The following is a 19,245-nucleotide window of genomic DNA, read 5'->3' as shown; positions in this document are numbered from 1 at the left end:
TTTTGCCAGCACTTGATTTATGGGCAGGTGCCCAGTTGTAGCCCCCAGAGAGTTTGACTATTGTCTCTCTCCATATTATTCCAAGAAGTCAAATTCCTGTCCCCTGCCCTTTGTTTATGGTCTTGGTACCCCTAGTACCTCCTATCTTTAGTCTCTGCTCTCCGCTGTGGGTTTTATTTATCATCAGTTTGGATGTATGGATTGTTTCTGTATGAATTCCATGATCAGTTTGGAGAGGATAACTATTTTAAATAGTTTTTCTGTTATTTGTATGTGGTTGGAGCAGAGAGAGAAGGTGATTACGTATACCCACTTACCCATCTTGACTGAGAAGACTGTTATGTTACTTATGTAATTTAAAATGACTGGATAGAGAACTACAGTGTTGAATATATACTGTGTGCCAGATAGTATTTATAAACTTAATCAGATATGGAGTAGTAGTTAAAACAATTGGGCTTAGGCCGGGCGCGGTGGCTCAAGCCTGTAATCCCAGCACTTTGGGAGGTCGAGACGGGCGGATCACGAGGTCAGGAGATCGAGACCATCCTGGCTAACACGGTAAAACCCCGACTCTACTAAAAATACAAAAAAAAAAAATTAGCCGGGTGTGGTGGCGGGCACCTGTAGTCCTAGCTACTTGGGAGGCTGAGGCAGGAGAATGGCATGAACCTGGGAGGCGGAGCTTGCAGTAAGCTGAGATCCGGCCATTGCACTCCAGCCTGGGTGACAGAGCGAGACTCCGTCTCAAAAAAAAAAAAAAACAAAAAACAATTGGGCTTAAAATGTGGAGTCTTGCAAGTGTAATTTCTTGGATTGTCAAATAAATATATTGTGACTTATTTATATTTTGGTACAGATGGCCTTTGAAAAGCCCCCAAGGTGTGAGACAAGTCATCACTTTGATAAACCACTGTCTTGGACAGATCTTAATAGTGATCTCATACTTTTACCATGAACAGTAGATAAATATCTTGTTGGACAAGATATTTGAAGTTAAAAAAAATCTCATTTGGTTATATTAACTAAGATTTTAAAATAATTATTTCTGTTTGCCAAGTATATTACTGTTCTTTAGGAGAGTCTTACTAGTCAGAAAGAGACAGTTACAGGTACAACCCCTATCCACAATTTTACTTTCCATGGCTTCGAGTGTTTATGGTCAACCAAAGTCCAAAAATATTAAATGAAAAATTCCAGAAACAATTCGTAAGTTTTTTTTTTTTTTTTTTAATACTTTAAGTTCTAGGGTACATGTGCACAACGTGCAGGTTTGTTACATATGTATACATGTGCCATGTTGTTGTGCTGCACCCATTAACTCGTCATTTACATTAGGTATATCTCCTAATGCTATCCCTCCCCCCTACCCCCTCCACATAATAGGACCCGGTGTATGATGTTCCCCTTCCTGTGTCCAAGTGAGCTCATTGTTCAGTTCCCACCTATGAGTGAGAACATGCGGTATTTGGTTTTCTGTTCCTGCGATAGTTTGCTGAGAATGATGGTTTCCAGCTGCATCCATGTCCCTACAAAGGACACGAACTCATCCTTTTTGATGGCTGCATAGTATTCCATGGTGTATATGTGCCACATTTTCTTAATCCAGTCTGTCACTGATGGACATTTGGGTTGATTCCAAGTCTTTGCTATTGTGAATAGTGCTGCAATAAACATGCGCGTGCATGTGTCTTTATAGCAGCATGACTTATACTCCTTTGGGTATATCCCCAGTAATGGGATGGCTGGGTCAAATGGTATTTCTAGTTCTAGATCCTTGAGGAATCGCCACACTGTTTTCCACAATGGTTGAACTAGTTTACAGTCCCACCAACAGTGTGAAAATGTTCCTATTTCTCCACATCCTCTCCAGCACCTGTTGTTTCTTGATTTTTTAATGATTGCCATTCTAACTGGTGTGAGATGGTATCTCATTGTGGTTTTGATTTGCATTTCTCTGATGGCAAGTGATGATGAGCATTTTTTCATGTGTCTGTTGGCTGTATGAATGTCTTCTTTTGAGAAATGTCTATTCATATCCTTTGCCCACTTTCTGATGGGGTTGTTTTTTTTTCTTGTAAATTTGATTGAGTTCTTTGTAGGTTCTGGATATTAGCCCCATAAGTTTTAAAATGTGCACTGTTCTGAGTAGATGATGAAATCTCACTCCATTCTACTTGGGATGTAAAACCTTTTGTCCAGCAAATCCATGCTGCCTACACTACCCACCCGTTAGTCACTGAGTAGCGAGCTCAGTTATCAGATTGACTGTCGTGGTCTCACAGTGCTTGTCGTCCAGTAGCCTTTATTTAGTTTATAATGGTCCCAGAGTGCAAGGGTAATGATGCTGGGATATTTATTAAATTGTTCTGTTTTATTATTACCTATTATTAATCTCTTACTATGTCTAATTTGTAAGTTAAACTTTATTATGAGGTTTATGAGGTATGTATGTATAGGAAAAAACATAGTATATGCACAGTACTATCTAAAGTTTCATGCATCCGCTGGAGGTCTTGGAACATATCCCCCATGCATAAGGGAGGACTACTGTATACCTTAAAATTTAACCATTGGCATTTTCTTCACTTGTTTTTTGGGTAGCAGTAACTAAGGGATTTGTAGGTTGTCACATTTTCATGGAAGATGATATAATTGGGGTAAATTGTATGTAGATAACATGCACTCCTGGAAGGAGTGCCCACACTTTGAGTACACATACCTGGGCCTACACACACACACACGCACGCACGCACGCACGCACGCACACACACACGCTTTTCCCTTTTTAATTAAAATGAGGAAAACAGACTTGGAGAGCCATAATTTCATTTTATAAGCCAAGAAGCTAGTACTCAGTTGTGTTTTTTTTTCCCCTTCTAAGTTGACTTTTTTTCCTGATTCTCTCATGACATAGTAGTCATTTTATACTTGTGAAAATCTGATGTAATGAAATGACATTTTACAAGCTTTAAATGAAGCACATGTTTGAATTCTCTTCAAGTGGCTTTGTTCTTTTGCTTTCAAAAGTAAATCTGTTTTGTGTTGTTTAGCACTGGGTGTTCTAGGTTTTTAATAGCTTTATTGAGATTTTGAGAGATAATTCACACGACATACAAGTCACCCTTTTAAATTGTACAATTCAATGATTTTTAGTATATTCACAACATTGTGCAGTTATTACTGCTCTTAATTTTGGAGCGTTTTCATGACTGTGGAAAGAAACTCCATACCCTTTTAACTATCACCCCCAAATCTCCATGCCCATTAGCTCTATTCAACCACTATTCTACTCTCAGTCTCTATAGATTTGCCTACTCAGGACATTTTATATAGAAGAGAATTATGTAATGTCGTCTTTTATGACTTGTTTCTTTTCACTAAGCATAATGTTTCAAGCTTCATCCATGTAGCACATATCAATACTTCTCTCCTTTTTATGGCTGGATAGTACTCCACACACATTTTGTTCGTCAGTTTATCCGCTGATGGACATGATTTCCACTTTTTGGCTATATTCTGAAGGATACTACTATGAACATTTGTGTATAAGTGTTTGTGTGTTTTCATTTCTCCTGGGTACATACCTAAGAGTAGAATTGCTGGATTGTAAGGTAACACTATGTATAACTTTTTGAGAAACCGCTAGACTGTTTTACAAAATGGCTGCACCATTTTACATTCTCACTAGCAGGGTGCGAGGGTTCTAATTTCTCTGTATTCTCATCAATACTTGTTAACTGTCTTATTTATTTTAGCTGTTGTAGTAGGTGTGAAGTATAATCTTACTATGGTAGTTTTGATTTGCAAACTTTCTCTGATAATACTGAATTAGGTTTGTTTTTTTTGAACACATTTATTTTAAAGGAAGGGACAGCAGATGCTTCTAAACCACTGGTGGGCTAGGTCAGAGGGTATTATGAACCTCATTTAAATGTATTCCCAGTTACCACATACTGTGATTCCCTAAGTCAAGTAGAACTTAGAATGTCCTTAGTGCAATCTTATTTATGTTCAGATGCATTTTTCATTCTGGATTATTGTTTCCTAATGTTAATTTAAGATTATATAGTATTGCAGTTAAGCCTTGTCAAAGGAAAATGGCAAAATTTGACTCCTGGTTGTAAAAGACAATGACCTAAAGCTGTTGATAGTGATCTTTATGAGGCATGTGTCTTTGTTAAGTGATGGGTTTGTAATAAATTCACAAAACATGGTTAAGTAAATTAAAGCAGAAATTAGCTCAGGAATGGTGGTCAGAAATATTTTTTGGATCTGAGCCAAAAAGAATGTTTTAAGCCTTTGGTTACTTTGAATTGCCTTTGTCAACAATTTAGTCAAATTATGAAAGGAAGATGGTAGCATTTCAATAATAGCTGTAATTTTTATCATCTAGTGTAACAAATGGAATCTGTTATGGTATCAGTTATCAATGGATTAGTTACAGTGTGGAGTCAGGAGGCAACGCAGGTTTTAGTTAGTAGTGAGCCTAACTGAATAATTTTAGGTATTCTGATTTGAGTGCTATAATTAGGTAAATAATCTGTGGAAGGGAGGCTTGCTGAGGTGCCTGATGAATCATTTTTACTACATCTGCAGATGCAAGTCATAAAGTTTAATCCGTGTGGGTAACCTGTAATATGTACTGCTGACGTTCGCATAGATTCAGGCTGAAACAATCCTAATCGCGATTATGTGCAACACATTGGAGAGAGCCTATGTGTGATATATTACTTGGTTATTTTTTTAAATGACTCATGGTGGGGGTGGGGGAGTGTTAATGTTAAAGGCACACTTGAATCTTGGATATTATAATTAAGTTTTATTCCCCACTCCCAAATAACATTATATATAGATACCATACTTGGTTAGTGATGATTTAAAAAAAGTGGTTGTAGAGACCTAAATGTAAAACACAAAACTATAAAACCTCTAGAAGATAATATGAGAGAAAAGTGAGAACTTTTTTTTTTTTTTTTTTGAGACGAAGTCTCGCTCTGTTGCTCAGGTTGGAGTGCAGTGGCGCCATCTCGGCTCACTGCAACCTCTGCCTCTCGGGTTCAAGGGATTCTCCTGTCTCAGCCTCCCAAGTATTTGGGATTACAAGCTTGCGCCACCACGCCTGGCTAATTTTTGCATTTTTGGTAGAGACAGGGTTTCACCATGTTGGCCAGGCTGGTCAGGAACTCCTGACCTCAAGTGATCCGCCTGCCATGGCCTCCCAAAGTGCTGGGATTACAGGCGTGAGCCACTGTGCCCAGCCAAGAGAAAAAGCGAGAACTTTTAACATACAGCATCAAAGGCGTGATCCATGAAGGAAGGAATTGATAGGCCTGACTTCATTGAAATGAAACACTTCTGCTCTGTGAAAGACAGGGTCAGAGAACAAGAAGACAAGGCACAGACTGGGTGAAAATATTTGCAAAAGACACATCTAATAAAGGTCTGTTATCCAAAAATTACAAAGAACTCTTTTTTTTTTTGAGACATAGTCTCTCTCTGTCGCCCAGGCTGGAATGCAGTGGCCGGATCTCAGCTCACTGCAAGCTCCGCCTCCCGGGTTCAGGCCATTCTCCTGCCTCAGCCTCCCGAGTAGCTGGGACTACAGGCGCCCGCCACCATGCCCGGCTAGCTTTTTTGTATTTTTAGTAGAGATGGAGTTTCACCGTGTTAGCCAGGATGGTCTCGATCTCCTGACCTCGTGATCCGCCCGTCTCGACCTCCCAAAGTGCTGGGATTACAGGCTTGAGCCACTGCGCCCGGCCCAAAGAACTCTTAAAACTCAACAATAAAATAAACAATGCAGTTAAAAAATGGGCAGAATAGCCTGGGCATAGTGATTAACTCCTGTAATCCCAGCACTTTGGGAGGTCAAGGCAGGAGGATTGCTTGAGCCCGGGAGTTCAAGACCAGCCTGGGCAACAGAGCAAGACCTCATCTTTACAAAAAAAAAAAAAAAAATTAGCCAGGCATGGTGGCATGTGCCTGTAGTCCCAGCTAGTTAGGAGGCTGATGTGGGAGGACCCTTGAGCCCAGGTGTTCAAGACCAGCTTGGGTAACATAGCAAGACCCCATTTTAACAACCAAAAAAAAAGGGCAAAAGACGTGAACAAACACCTCACCAAAAAAGATACACATATGGCAAACAAGCATATGAAAAGATACTCAGCATCATAAATGTGTACAAACCCACAGAATGTATAACACCAAGAGTGAACCCTTATGTAAACTGGATTTTGGGTGATAATGATGTGTCAGCATAAATTCGTTGATTATAACAATTGTGCCACTGTAGTGGGAATGTTGATAGTGGGGGAAGGTTGTATGTAGGGACAGGGACACTGTACTTTTTGCTCAATTGTGCTGTGAACCTAAAACTGCTTTAAAAAGTAAAGTTCATTAATTTACTTCTTTAAAAAAGTGGTTGTAGAGCTATTTACCTTTTCAAATGTTTGAGTCCCTGTTTTGTTCTGTACTGGGTAATGCCGAGAAAGCAGTGATTTCACTTCTGGGTATTGTAGGCTTTCTGGTTTCTGGAACCTGACTTTGTCATGCATTCTTTCTTTTAAATTTTAATTTTTTGTGTGGAGATGGGGTCTTGACTGGTCTTGAACTCCTGGGCTCAAGTGATCCTCCCATCTGGACCTCCCAAAGTGCTGGGATTACAGGCATCTGCCACAATGCCCCTGTCATTGCTTTCTTTACTAAAGTATTTTAGGACCTAATAGTCCAGGAAATACATACATGTATATTTGACACATTCGTATCTCTTCAAAGAATGGGGTAGTCTGACTGTTGTCCTTCACTGGTGCTAATTGGGAAAGGTTTTTTGAGGAGGTGGACACTGAGTAGAGAAATAGGAGTAAGTAGGAATGCGATTTGTTATTTGGAGAGCATATTATTGTATGTTTTTGTGGTTCATGTAAATACCACGGTTGAAGATAGAATTTTTTCAAGCATCTGAAAATTATGGTTTAAGTTCTAAAACTATTGTTTATCAACTAATAAATTATGCATTCTCAGATTTCTCTTATTTTCAAGATTGATTATGCTTGCTTATATTGGGCCCCTTATATACATAATAGGACTTTAAAAAATATTCATGTCCTTTTAGAATAGGGAGTATAGCCACATGGTTCAGAAATTAAAGTGATTTAAAAACAGTGGACATTGAGCAACCTTGCTTCTACCCTGTCCTTGTCCTCCTTTCCTACAAATTCTTTTTGTGTAATCTTCCAATGCTTTTTAAAAATGCAAATAAGCAAATATTTTAGGAAGATTTTTTCCCCAGAAAGAAAGATGTGATTTATTATCTGTAATTTGTTCCATATTAAAAAAACATTCCAGTACTTTTCATGAATATAAGGGTAGGTATGGCAACCCCTTCCTTCCTTTGCCAGTTCTTCACTTGGTTGATAAAAGTAAAATTATTTATTAACTCCTTAACTCATCCTGAAAGATAAATGATTACAGGGGAGGCTAAAAACAAAATAAGTAACTGTATACTATGCCAAGTTTGCAACAACCTCATGAAAGTATGTACACTTAGCATTCCAATTTTATAGATAAAAGAAACTCAACCCATATATTTAGTAGATATCAGTGATGGGATTTAAAACTGGACTTTTTTTCCTTTAAAAATTATGAACGTTTTCAAACAAATATAAAGAGAAACTAATGAAATTCCATATACCCATCCTGCAGATTAAGTAGTTATGATTTTGTATTTTTGTTTGATCTAGTCTTTTTTTTTTTTTTCGTTTCTTCTCAAGTATTTTAAAGCAAGTCCTGGATATTATTTTGCTTCTATTTGCTAAAGCACACATCTCTGAAAAATGTTGATGTCTCTTATATAGTGACAGTGCCATTTTGTTAAACTCCTCCAAATAAAAATAAGACCAAAAGTTGGCCAGGTGACCAAAGCTATCAACTCCAGCCTAAGGAAAATTCAGCAATTTGGTTATGAAACGGGGAGGGGGACTTCTTAGTTGTTCATTTTACACAGATTTTCACAAGGACAGTAACAGCTGACCCACATTGCACATCTTAGATAAAAGATACAGAGGCGTGTGGCAGCCAAAGCCATCATGGTGTTGACATGGTCTTCTTGGTCAGCTCCAAGCCACCTTTCCTAACTAGTTTTAGACCAATCACAATGTACATAAAAGTTTACATGTTTTAATTAATTATCTTCGTGTGAGAAGTAAAATGAAACTGAGTCTTAAATAAGTCAGGCATTGGTTTTTGATGTATGGAATTTTTCTTTATGGACTCATGAAATGTTTTTTCTTAAAAGGTCTTTGATTTGCGTCAGTGTCATCGACAGATGCAGCAGCAGGCGGCCACTGCACAAGCTGCAGCGGCTGCCCAGGCAGCAGCCGTGGCAGGAAACATCCCTGGCCCGGGATCAGTAGGTGGAATAGCTCCAGCTATCAGTAAGTATGCTTTTGATTTTTTTTTAAAGGTGTAATAGTTGAAATTTTTATCTTGATTTACTCAGTTGATTAGTTTCTTTGAGCAATAATAGAAATTAAAGTTCTTTTTACTGGGACGATAACATTTTTGAATTGGTGAAATCTGTTCTTCTGTAATAGTTGCTTTTTGCCTGTGACCCTGTTTGCATTCTTTTTGTATCAAAAATGGAGTATGGGATAAAGGAGAAAGGGGATGATTATATTATATTATACTGTTCCATCTCCTCCTTTTTTGTTGATGCTCATTATAATTCCTGTCTCACCAGCCAGGGTGGGTTGTAATCACCGAAGTGCTTGGCTTTATTCTAGTAAGGAAAGCATATTTCAATTTCAGAATTGGACATCTTTCCAATTTTTTTTAAAGTGTGCTAAACGTGGAGAGAAAACTAAGTGAGGGTGGTATTTTGATAACTTGTAGACTTTTTTTTAATTTTAGGGTAAAATTGAACTGTGTGCCAGGTTTCACACTGATGGGGAATTTTTTACTGCAGAGTTAAACTCCTGACTATAGACTTTTATGATGGAAACACGTGGCACCCATCTTCCACGTCTGAAGGCATAACTAGTGATTCATTCAACCCCTGTTCTTAACCTCTTCAGTGTGGTAAGCAAATCACACTGGCTAAGAAAACTGCAGTGGCCCTGCAGGTTTCTCTACAGTACATGCAAATTCCTCCCATTAGTTTCGTTGTAATATTGATGAATGCAGATGGACTATATGACTGTATGTTCTGACTGGAAAATTAGATGCAGTCTCCATTGTGACTTATGTTCAGGAGTTTACAATTTACAGGTAGATTAGGCATATTCATTGAGATAAGTTGATTTTTTAAAATTTGGGGATCTAAACCATTAATTTGCTAGTTTCAGTGTTATAAACATGCTTTTACTGAAGAATCCAGAACTATTATTAAATTTCATATTCTCATCAGTTGCCACCACTGAGTAATAGTGTATTACTCTGTTACACTTTGAAATTGAGAGAGAGACTTCATCTCGGTCATCTAAGAGGTCCTAGTGGAACTAAGAATATTAACTGCTTCATTATTAGTTATATCTTATTCTGAATTAGGCTGTTCAGACAGTAAGGTGTTTTTTTTGTTTTGTTTTTTTTTTTGAGACGGAGTCTCGCTCTGTCGCCCAAGCTGGAGTGCAGTGGCCGGATCTCAGCTCATTGCAAGCTCCGCCGCCCGAGTTTACACCATTCTCCTGCCTCAGCCTCCCGAGTAGCTGGGACTACAGGCGCCTGCCACCTTGCCTGGCTAGTTTTTTGTATTTTTTAGTAGAGACGGGGTTTCACCGTGTTAGCCAGGATGGTCTTGATCTCCTGACCTCGTGATCCGCCCGTCTCGGCCTCCCAAAGTGCTGGGATTACAGGCTTGAGCCACCGTGCCCGGCCCAGACAGTAAGGTTTTTAGAAGCAACCTGTGGACATGCACTACCTCTTAAAAACAAGTTGTTTCTTATCCCTTCACCTCCACTTCTAAAGAGAAAAATAGGTGAGGTGTTGGTGGATTGTGGTAATTTACTTTATAATTGGTCGTAGCTAGAAGACACATGTGGAATGTAAAGTTCCTTAACCAAAAGGGTTCAACTTGTTGATAACGTTTAGATCTATTGTTACTTCTTGGCACTTTAGCAGAGAAAGTTATATGCTGAGGAGAATGAAATACAGAAAGCTGGTCACTTGATTAATTTAGAATGTAGGGAGGATGGAAGAGATCACCCTGTCCTTCTAATGTCTTCCAAATCTTTTCTGTTAGGTCTGTCAGCTGCTGCTGGAATCGGTGTTGATGACCTTCGTCGCTTATGCATACTCAGGATGAGTTTTGTGAAAGGCTGGGGACCAGATTACCCAAGACAGAGCATCAAAGAAACACCTTGCTGGATTGAAATTCACTTACACCGGGCCCTCCAGCTCCTAGACGAAGTACTTCACACCATGCCGATTGCAGACCCACAACCTTTAGACTGAGGTCTTTTACCGTTGGGGCCCTTAACCTTATCAGGATGGTGGACTACAAAATACAATCCTGTTTATAATCTGAAGATATATTTCACTTTTGTTCTGCTTTATCTTTTCATAAAGGGTTGAAAATGTGTTTGCTGCCTTGCTCCTAGCAGACAGAAACTGGATTAAAACAATTTTTTTTTTTTTTTTCCTATTTAGAACTTTTCAGGCATGGCTCAGAGCTTGAAGATTAGGAGAAACACATTCTTATTAATTCTTCACCTGTTATGTATGAAGGAATCATTCCAGTGCTAAAAAATTTAGCCCTTTAAAACCTCTTAGAGCCTTTTATCTGCAGAACATCGATATGTATATCATTCTACAGAATAAATCCAGTATTGCTGATTTTAAAGGCAGAGAAGTTCTCAAAGTTAATTCACCTATGTTATTTTGTGTACAAGTTGTTATTGTTGAACATACTTCAAAAATAATGTGCCATGTGGGTGAGTTAATTTTACCAAGAGTAACTTTACTCTGTGTTTAAAAAGTAAGTTAATAATGTATTGTAATCTTTCATCCAAAATATTTTTTGCAAGTTATATTAGTGAAGATGATTTCAATTCAGATTGTCTTGCAACCTCAGTTTTATTTTTGCTAAGGCAAAAAACTCTATAATCTGTGTGTATATCGAGAATCCCTTAAAATTACCAGACAAAAAAAGTCATTTAAAATTACATTTGTTATTCCTAATGGATGACTGTTTATCAAGAAGTATACTTTCCCCTGTGAAACAGTAGTTGTATTCTTCTGTATTTCTAGGCACAAGGTTGGTTGCTAAGAAGCCTATAAGAGGAATTTCTTTTCCTTCATTCATAGGGAAAGATTTTGTATTTTTTAAAACACTAAAAGCAGCGTCACTCTACCTAATATCTCACTATTCTGCAAAGGTGGCAATGCTTAAACTAAATAATGAATATTTTGGAAACTGCTAAATTCTATGTTAAATACTGTGCAGAATAATGGAAACATTACAGTTCATAATAGGTAGTTTGGATATTTTTGTACTTGATTTGATGTGACTTTTTTTGGTATAATGTTTAAATCATGTATGTTATGATATTGTTTAAAATTCAGTTTTTGTATCTTGGGGCAAGACTGCAAACTTTTTTATATCTTTTGGTTATTCTAAGCCCTTTGCCATCAATGATCATATCAATTGGCAGTGACTTTGTATAGAGAATTTAAGTAGAAAAGTTGCAGATGTATTGACTGTACCACAGACACAATATGTATGCTTTTTACCTAGCTGGTAGCATAAATAAAACTGAATCTCAACATACAAAGTTGAATTCTAGGTTTGATTTTTAAGATTTTTTTCTTTTGCACTTTTGAGTCCAATCTCAGTGGTGAGGTACCTTCTACTAAATGACAGGCAACAGCCAGTTCTATTGGGCAGCTTTGTTTTTTTCCCTCACACTCTACCAGGACTTCCCCATGGACATTGTGTATCATGTGTAGAGTTGGTTATTTTTTGAATTTTTATTTTACTATAGCAGAAATAGGCCTGATTGTCTACAAGATGATAAATAGATTGTCTACAGGATAAATAGTGTGAAATAAAATCAAGGATTATCTTTCAGATGTTTCTACTTTTGCCTGGAGGACTTGTAGCTATAGAAACACTTGTGTCATGATAGTCCTCCTTATATCATCTGGAATGAACACAGCTTCTACTGCCTTGCTCAGAAGGTCTTTTAAATAGACCATCCTGGAAACCACTGAGTTTGCTTATTTCTGTGATTTAAACATAGATCTTGATCCAAGTTACATGACCTTTGTTTTTAAATAACTTATCTACCAACTCATTTGTACTCTTGAGTACTACAGATTCTTTCAGTAAAAGCCTAATTTTCTTCTGTAAAAGTTTGGTGATTAACTTTTATTGGCAGTTTTATAAAAAGACATCTTCTCTAGAAATTGCTAACTTTAGGTCCATTTTACTGTGAATGAGGAATAGGAGTGAGTTTTAGAATAACAGATTTTTTAAAATCCAGATGATTTGATTAAAACCTTAATCATACATTGATATAATTCATTGCATCTTTTTTGTTTGTTTTTTTTGAGATGGAGTCTTGCTGTGTTGCCCAGGCGGGAGTGCAGTGGTATGATTTCAGCTCACTGCAACTTCCACTTCCCAGGTTCAACTGATTCTCCTGCCTCAGCTTCCCTGGTAGCTGGGATTACAGGTGCCCACCACTATGCCTGGCCAATTTTTGTAGTTTTAGTAGAGACGGGGTTTTGCCATGTTGGCCAGGCTGGTCTCAAACTCCTGACCTCAAGTGATCTGCCCACCTCGGCCTCCCAAAGTGCTGGGATTACATGCGTGAGCCACCACCGTACCTGTGGTGGTGGTGGTGGCCTCATTGCTCCCTTTTCTACTTTAAGGAAAGTTTTCATGTTTAATCATCTGGGGAAAGTATGTGGAAAATATTTGTTAAGAAGTATCTCTTTGGAGCCAAGCCACCTGTCTTGGTTTCTTTCTACTAAGAGCCATAAAGTATGGAAATACTTCTAGTTGTTAAGTGCTTATATTTGTACGAGATTTACTCACATGCTTTTGAGAAAACATCTAATATGTTATGATCAGCTATTCCTGAGAGCTTGGTTGTTAATCTATATTTCTATTTCTTAGTGGTAGTCATCTTTGATGAATAAGACTAAAGATTCTCACAGGTTTAAAATTTTATGTCTACTTTAAGGGTAAAATTATGAGGATATGGTTCTGGGTGGGTTTTCTCTAGCTAATTCATATCTCAAAGACTCAAAATGTTGAATTTCAGTGCAAGCTGAATGAGAGATGAGCCATGTTCACCCACCGTAAGACCTCGTTCCACGTTTGTCCAGTGCCTTTCAGTTCATTATCAAAGGAAATCCTTCATGGTGTTGCCTTTGTTTTCCAGGGAGTAGATCCTTTTTGTGGGATATGGTCTATCTCATTTTTAATAGTTTACTGCCCCTGGTATACAAGGATAATGACAATAAATCACTGCCATATAACCTTGCTTTTTCCAGAAACATGGCTCATTTGTGTTGCTGTAACCACTAAATAGGTTGCCTATCCCATTCCTCCTGTGAACAGTGCAGATTTGCAGGTTGCATGGTTTGGCTTAAGGAGAGCCATACTTGAGACATCCAAGTAAATGGAACTCATATTAGCTGTGCTGCATTTCAGACTTAAAATCCATTTTTGTGGGGCCGGGTGTTGTGTGTAAAGGGGGATGTTTGTAATACAAGTTTTGAAGGCAGAATAAAATGTCCTGTCTCCCAGATAATATGTATCTTATTATTTTTAAAGTTTATTGCTAATTGTAGGAAGGTGAGTTGCAGGTATCTTTGACTGTGGTCATCTGGGGAAGGAAATTTTTACATTTTACTATAATGCTCCTTAAGTGTCTATGGAGGTTAAAGAATAAAATGGTAAAGAAATATTTCTGTGCCTGGTTTGATGGTAACTAGTTAATAGTTACTATTTTATGCAGAGTCATATTAGTTCACACCCTTTCTGAGCCTTTTGGGAGAAGCAGTTTTATTCTCTGAGTGGAACAGAATTCTTTTTGTTGACAATTTCTAGTTTGCTCCCTTCATTATTGCCAATTTTATTGGCATTTTATTTAATGATAGCAGATTGGGAAAATGGTAAATTTAGGTTACTGAGGTAAATGAGTATATGAAAGCAATTACCTCTAAAGCCAGTTAACAATTATTTTGTAGGTGGGGTACACTCATTTTAAAGAAATGCATTTTTTTTTTCCTTAAAGGCAGAATCCATCTTGTTGCAGATAGCTATCTAAATAATCTTTTGCAAAGACTATAGAGAATAGGCTATGAGAATCTTGTGCAAGCCTTTCCATTTTTTTTCCGTGATAACTAAGTAATTTCTTTGAATATACCAAGAAGTATGTAAAAAGTCCATGGCTTCATTCATCTGCAAAGTGGCATCCTAGGCCCAGCCTTATCCCTAGCAGTTGTCCCAGTGCTGCTAGGTTGCTTATCTTGTTTATCTGGAATCACTGTGGAATGAAATTTTCCACATAATCCAGAATTGCCTTATTTAAGCAGTAAAATGTTTTAATTTTTAGCCTTTTTTTGGTGGAGTTATTTAATATGCATATCAGAGGATATACTACATGTAACATTTCTTTTTGTGCTTGGCTATCTTTGTGGACTTCAGGGGCTTCTAAAACAGGCAGGACTGTGTTGCCTTTACTAAATGGTCTCAGACAGCTATGGTTTTGAATTTTTAGTTTTTTTTAACCCGCTTCTCCCCTCCTGGTCTCTTCCCTCTCTGATAGGTACCATTCATATGTGGGTGTTAAGTGTGTCTCCTTTTAGCATTTTCTTCTTCTCTTTCTGATTCTTCATTTCTGACTGCTTAGGCAAGGAAACCAGATAACCAAACTTAGTAGAACTTTCTTTTAAAACACAAGTACAAACTCTGGGACAGGACCCAAGACACTTGTGAAGTGCTGAAAAGGACCTCATTGCATTGGCATTTGATACCAGTTTGATGTAGCTTAGAGTGCTTCCTGATTCTTGCTTAGTTTCAGGTAGTTGAGATAGAGAGAAGTGAGTCATATTCATATTTTCCCCCTTAGAATCATATTTTGAAAGGTTTCATTGCTTCCACTTGAATGCTGCTCTTACAAAAACTGGGGTTACAAGGGTTACTAAATTAGCATCAGTAGCCAGAGGCAATACCATTGCCTGGAGGACACCAGCAAACACCACACAACAAAACAAAACAAACCTTGGGAAACTAAGGCCATTTGTTTTGTTTTGGTGTCCCCTTTTAAGCCCTGCCTTCTGGCCTTACTCCTGTACAGATATTTTTGACCTATAGGTGCCTTTTTGAGAATTGAGGGTCTGACATCCTGCCCCAAGGAGTAGCTAAAGTAATTGCTAGTGTTTTCAGGGATTTTTAACATCAGACTTGAATGAATGAATGAATGAAACTTCTTTTCCTTTTTTTTTTTTTTTTTTTTTTTAATGTAATAAGGACTAAGGAAAACCTTTGGTGAAGACAATCATTTCTCTCTGTTGATGTGGATACTTTTTACACCGTTTATTTAAATGCTTTCTCAATAGGTCCAGAGCCAGTGTTCTTGTTCAACCTGAAAATAATGGCTCTGGGTCAGGCCAGACAGTTGCACTCTCTAGTTTGCCCTCTGCCACGAATTTGATGTGTGACCTTTGAGCAAGTCATTTATCTTCTCTGGGCCTTAGTTGCCTCATCTGTAAAATGAGGGAGTTGGAATAGATTGATTATTCCAGCTCTGAAATTTAAGTGACCTTGGCTACCTTGCAGCAGTTTTGGATTTCTTCCTTATCTTTGTTCTGCTGTTTGAGGGGGCTTTTTACTTATTTCCATGTTATTCAAAGGAGACTGGGCTTGATATTTTATTACTGTTCTTTTATGGACAAAAAGTTACCTAGTATGCCCTTAAGACTTAATTTTAACCAAAGGCCTAGCACCACCTTAGCAGCTGCAATAAACACTTTACAAACACACACACACACCCCTGAGAGGGAAAAGCTTTCATTTTTCTGTCATCTCTGGTCAGAGTTTATTAAGGCTTTCTTTGAGTCATGACATTCTAGCTTTCGAGTTGGTGTGTGTGACACCACCCTCCTAAGTGATGTGTGCTGGTAATTTTTTTTTTCAGTGAAAATGGATTTAAAACCTCTTGTTAATGCCTAGTGATATTATGCTCAAAACAAGGAAATTCCCCTGAACCACATCAATTAAACTGGTTTATATGACTCAAGAAAACAATACCAGTAGATGATTATTAACTTTATTCTTGGCTCTTTTTAGGTCCATTTTGATTAAGTGACTTTTGGCTGGATCATTCAGAGCTCTCTTCTAGTCTACCTTGGATGAGTACAGTTAATGAACTTGGTATTTTCAAGGACCTGGGAGCCTTCCGTGGGGCTGGGTTGAGGGTGGGGGGTTGGGGAGTACTGGTAGAGGCCAGCTTTGTGGTAGCTGGAGAGGAAGGGTTGAAACCAGCTGCTGTTGCAAAGGCTGCTTGTCATTGATAGAAGGACTCATGGGCTTGGATTGATTAAGACTAAACATGGAGTTGGCAAACTTCAAGTATTGAGTTCTGTTCAATGCATTGGACATGTGATTTAAGGGAAAAGTGTGAATGCTTATAGATGATGAAAACCTGGTGGGCTGCAGAGCCCAGTTTAGAAGAAGTGAGTTGGGGGTTGGGGACAGATTTGGTGGTGGTATTTCCCAACTGTTTCCTCCCCTAAATTCAGAGGAATGCAGCTATGCCAGAAGCCAGAGAAGAGCCACTCTTAGCTTCTGCTTTTGGGACAACTGGTCAGTTGAAAGTCCCAGGAGTTCGTTTGTGGCTTTCTGTATACTTTTGCCTGGTTAAAGTCTGTGGCTAAAAAATAGTTGAACCTTTCTTGAGAACTCTGTAACAAAGTATGTTTTTGATTAAAAGAGAAAGCCAACTAAATCATTATGTGCTCATTCTTTTTCTTAAGCTTGTGGATGTCTTGGATCTGGAAAGGGTTTCTAATCACTTAGAGAATTTTCAAACTTTAGGTCAGCATTTTCCTTTATTGCCTTGTGGCCATTGAAATGGGAAATGTGACATTTAAAATATGACCCTGGAATAACAATCCCCATTTTTCATTTTTAAAAGGAGAAGGTGGAGTGATGGTGATCAGAGAGATGGGTGCTAGGGGATATGAGAACCAGGATGCTTAAAGGAGAGGTACAAATTGGAAATTGGAGACCCTTTCATTGCCCAGCTAAGGGATAAGGAAAGCTGTTTCTCTTCCATCTGCCTTCTCTGTGAAATGGGGGTCAATGGGAGGGGAGTGGTGGTCAGGTAAGTTGCCTCTATGGCAATGGCTTGTATATAACATGACCACATCAACATTTGATTTCTAAGCTTGCTGACATGAGTTTCAGAGAGTTTATCGGGCTGAGAGATTTCTTCTCACCTGTTTGCTAACCTGAAATTTAGAGTATTTTAGGCCAGAACTTGAAGAGGATAGTAGGTTAGCATGAAGTTGAGAAAAAGGAAAAACATTCCTTTGTGGAGCACTTCAGGAGAAAGGGCAGTTGTGTGTTTCTCTGCCTTCTGCTCTTGACCCTTAATTCTTTGTGCTTAATTCCATCTCCTCCCACATCACAACTCTCCCACAAATGGCAGTCTCAAAGCTGAGGACGTCTCCATCACTTCTTCAAACCTTTCCCACCCCTGTTGTCTCACTGATAAATTGTAATGCCCTTTCTCCTCAGCCCTTTGTATTCTAAAAGAATAATTCCATTAGTTCTGACCTACTTTTGGAGTGGCATCCACATCTATATTTTGATAGTTTTTTGGGCCACCACTGGATCTCAGCCAGATGGACAGGAGGGGTTTAGGGAGAGCAGAGAATTCATTGTCAGCACACCTACCTTAATCGAATGGTAGTAAAGGAAGTTCCCTAAGTGGAAAGGAAATAATGATAGAAGGAAAGTTGGAACATCAGGAAGGAAAAAACAAAACCACCCAAAAAACATGGTAAGCAAAAATATGGGTAAGTAGGATTTCCTTCTCATCTTGAGTTTTCTAAATTATATTTGATAGTTGAAACAAAAATTATAACACTGCCTGAGGTGGTTCAAAATGTATACAGAGGAAATATTTAAAACAATTATAAACAGGTAAGAGTAAAAGAACCTATAGGAATATAGGTTTTCTACATTTCACTCAAACTGGCAAAATGACAATAGTAGACTGTGATGTTATGAATATATAATGAAATTCCTAGTACAACTACTGAAAAAAGTATACAAAGATGTATACACAAAATCATTACAGATAAATCAAAATGAAATTCTCAAAAATGTTGAGAATTCTCAAAAAGTAACTTAGGATAAGGCAGGAAAAAGAACACAGAAACAACAGAACAAAGGTAAATGGAAAATTGGAGACTTAGATGCTAACATATCAATAATTACATTAATAGAAATGGTCTATATTAATTAAAAGAAATGCTGGCAGAATGGATCAAGAAACATGACCCAACTGTATACTGTCTACAAGAAACTCACTTAACAATAAATGCAAGCTGAAAGAAGTATGGTAAGATACATATCAGGTAAACATTAAAAGAAAACAGTAATGGGGCTATACTAATATCAAAATAGGTTTCAGAGCAAAGAAAATACCAAAGAGGAACATACAATGATGAAAGGGTCAGTCCATGAGGAAGACATAGGAATCCTAAATGTGTATGCACCAAACAACAGAGCAGCAAAATATGTGGAGAAAAAAAACTGATAAATCCGTAACTATATTTGAGGACTATAATACTTCTCTTTCAGCAATCAATAGAATTAAACATAAAATCAAGAATATAGAAGAACTCACTACTATCGGCCAATAAGATCTAACTTACATTTATAGGATAAGCCATCCAATAACAGCAACATTCATCTATCTTTCAAATGCTAACAACATAAACCAAGATAGGTCATATCATGGGCCATAAAACAAAACTCAAAAAGTGTAAAAGAAGACAAAGTTTTCTCTGACCACAATATAATCAAACTAGGAATCATCAACAGAAAGATAACAGGAAAATCTCCAAACACTTAAAACAATGTAAGTAATCCATGGGTCAAAGAAGTCTCAAGGAAAATTAACAAAACCATGAACTGAATGAAAATGAAAATAAAACACCAATGTTTGTGGAATATGGCAAAAGCAGTTTGAAAGATAACTTTATAGCACTAAATGCAAACCT

General features: G+C 37.8%; 1 protein-coding gene across 2 annotated transcripts in view; it reads left to right on the top strand.

The window, feature by feature from the left end:
* The window catches only part of LOC105489417 (SMAD family member 4), a 61,702-nt gene extending 44,744 nt beyond the window's left edge, over positions 1-16,958 (top strand). The window contains exons 11-13 of one of the 2 annotated variants that reach the window (XR_011616879.1): positions 8,297-8,435; positions 8,966-9,078; positions 10,238-10,372. Coding sequence is in view for 1 of the 2 variants with exons in the window: in XM_011754237.2 (XP_011752539.1) it covers positions 8,297-8,435; positions 10,238-10,449 (351 nt within the window). In the remaining variant the exon portion in view is untranslated. Of the gene's footprint in view, positions 1-8,296; positions 8,436-8,965; positions 9,079-10,237 lie in introns of both variants that reach the window. The other variant, XM_011754237.2, reaches the window with a different exon arrangement.
* Positions 16,959-19,245: the final 2,287 nt, after the last annotated feature.

The sequence above is a fragment of the Macaca nemestrina genome, chromosome 19, assembly GCF_043159975.1.
Source record: "Macaca nemestrina isolate mMacNem1 chromosome 19, mMacNem.hap1, whole genome shotgun sequence".
Classification (NCBI taxonomy): Eukaryota; Metazoa; Chordata; class Mammalia; order Primates; family Cercopithecidae; genus Macaca; species Macaca nemestrina.
This window is presented reverse-complemented; position numbering and strand designations above follow the sequence as displayed.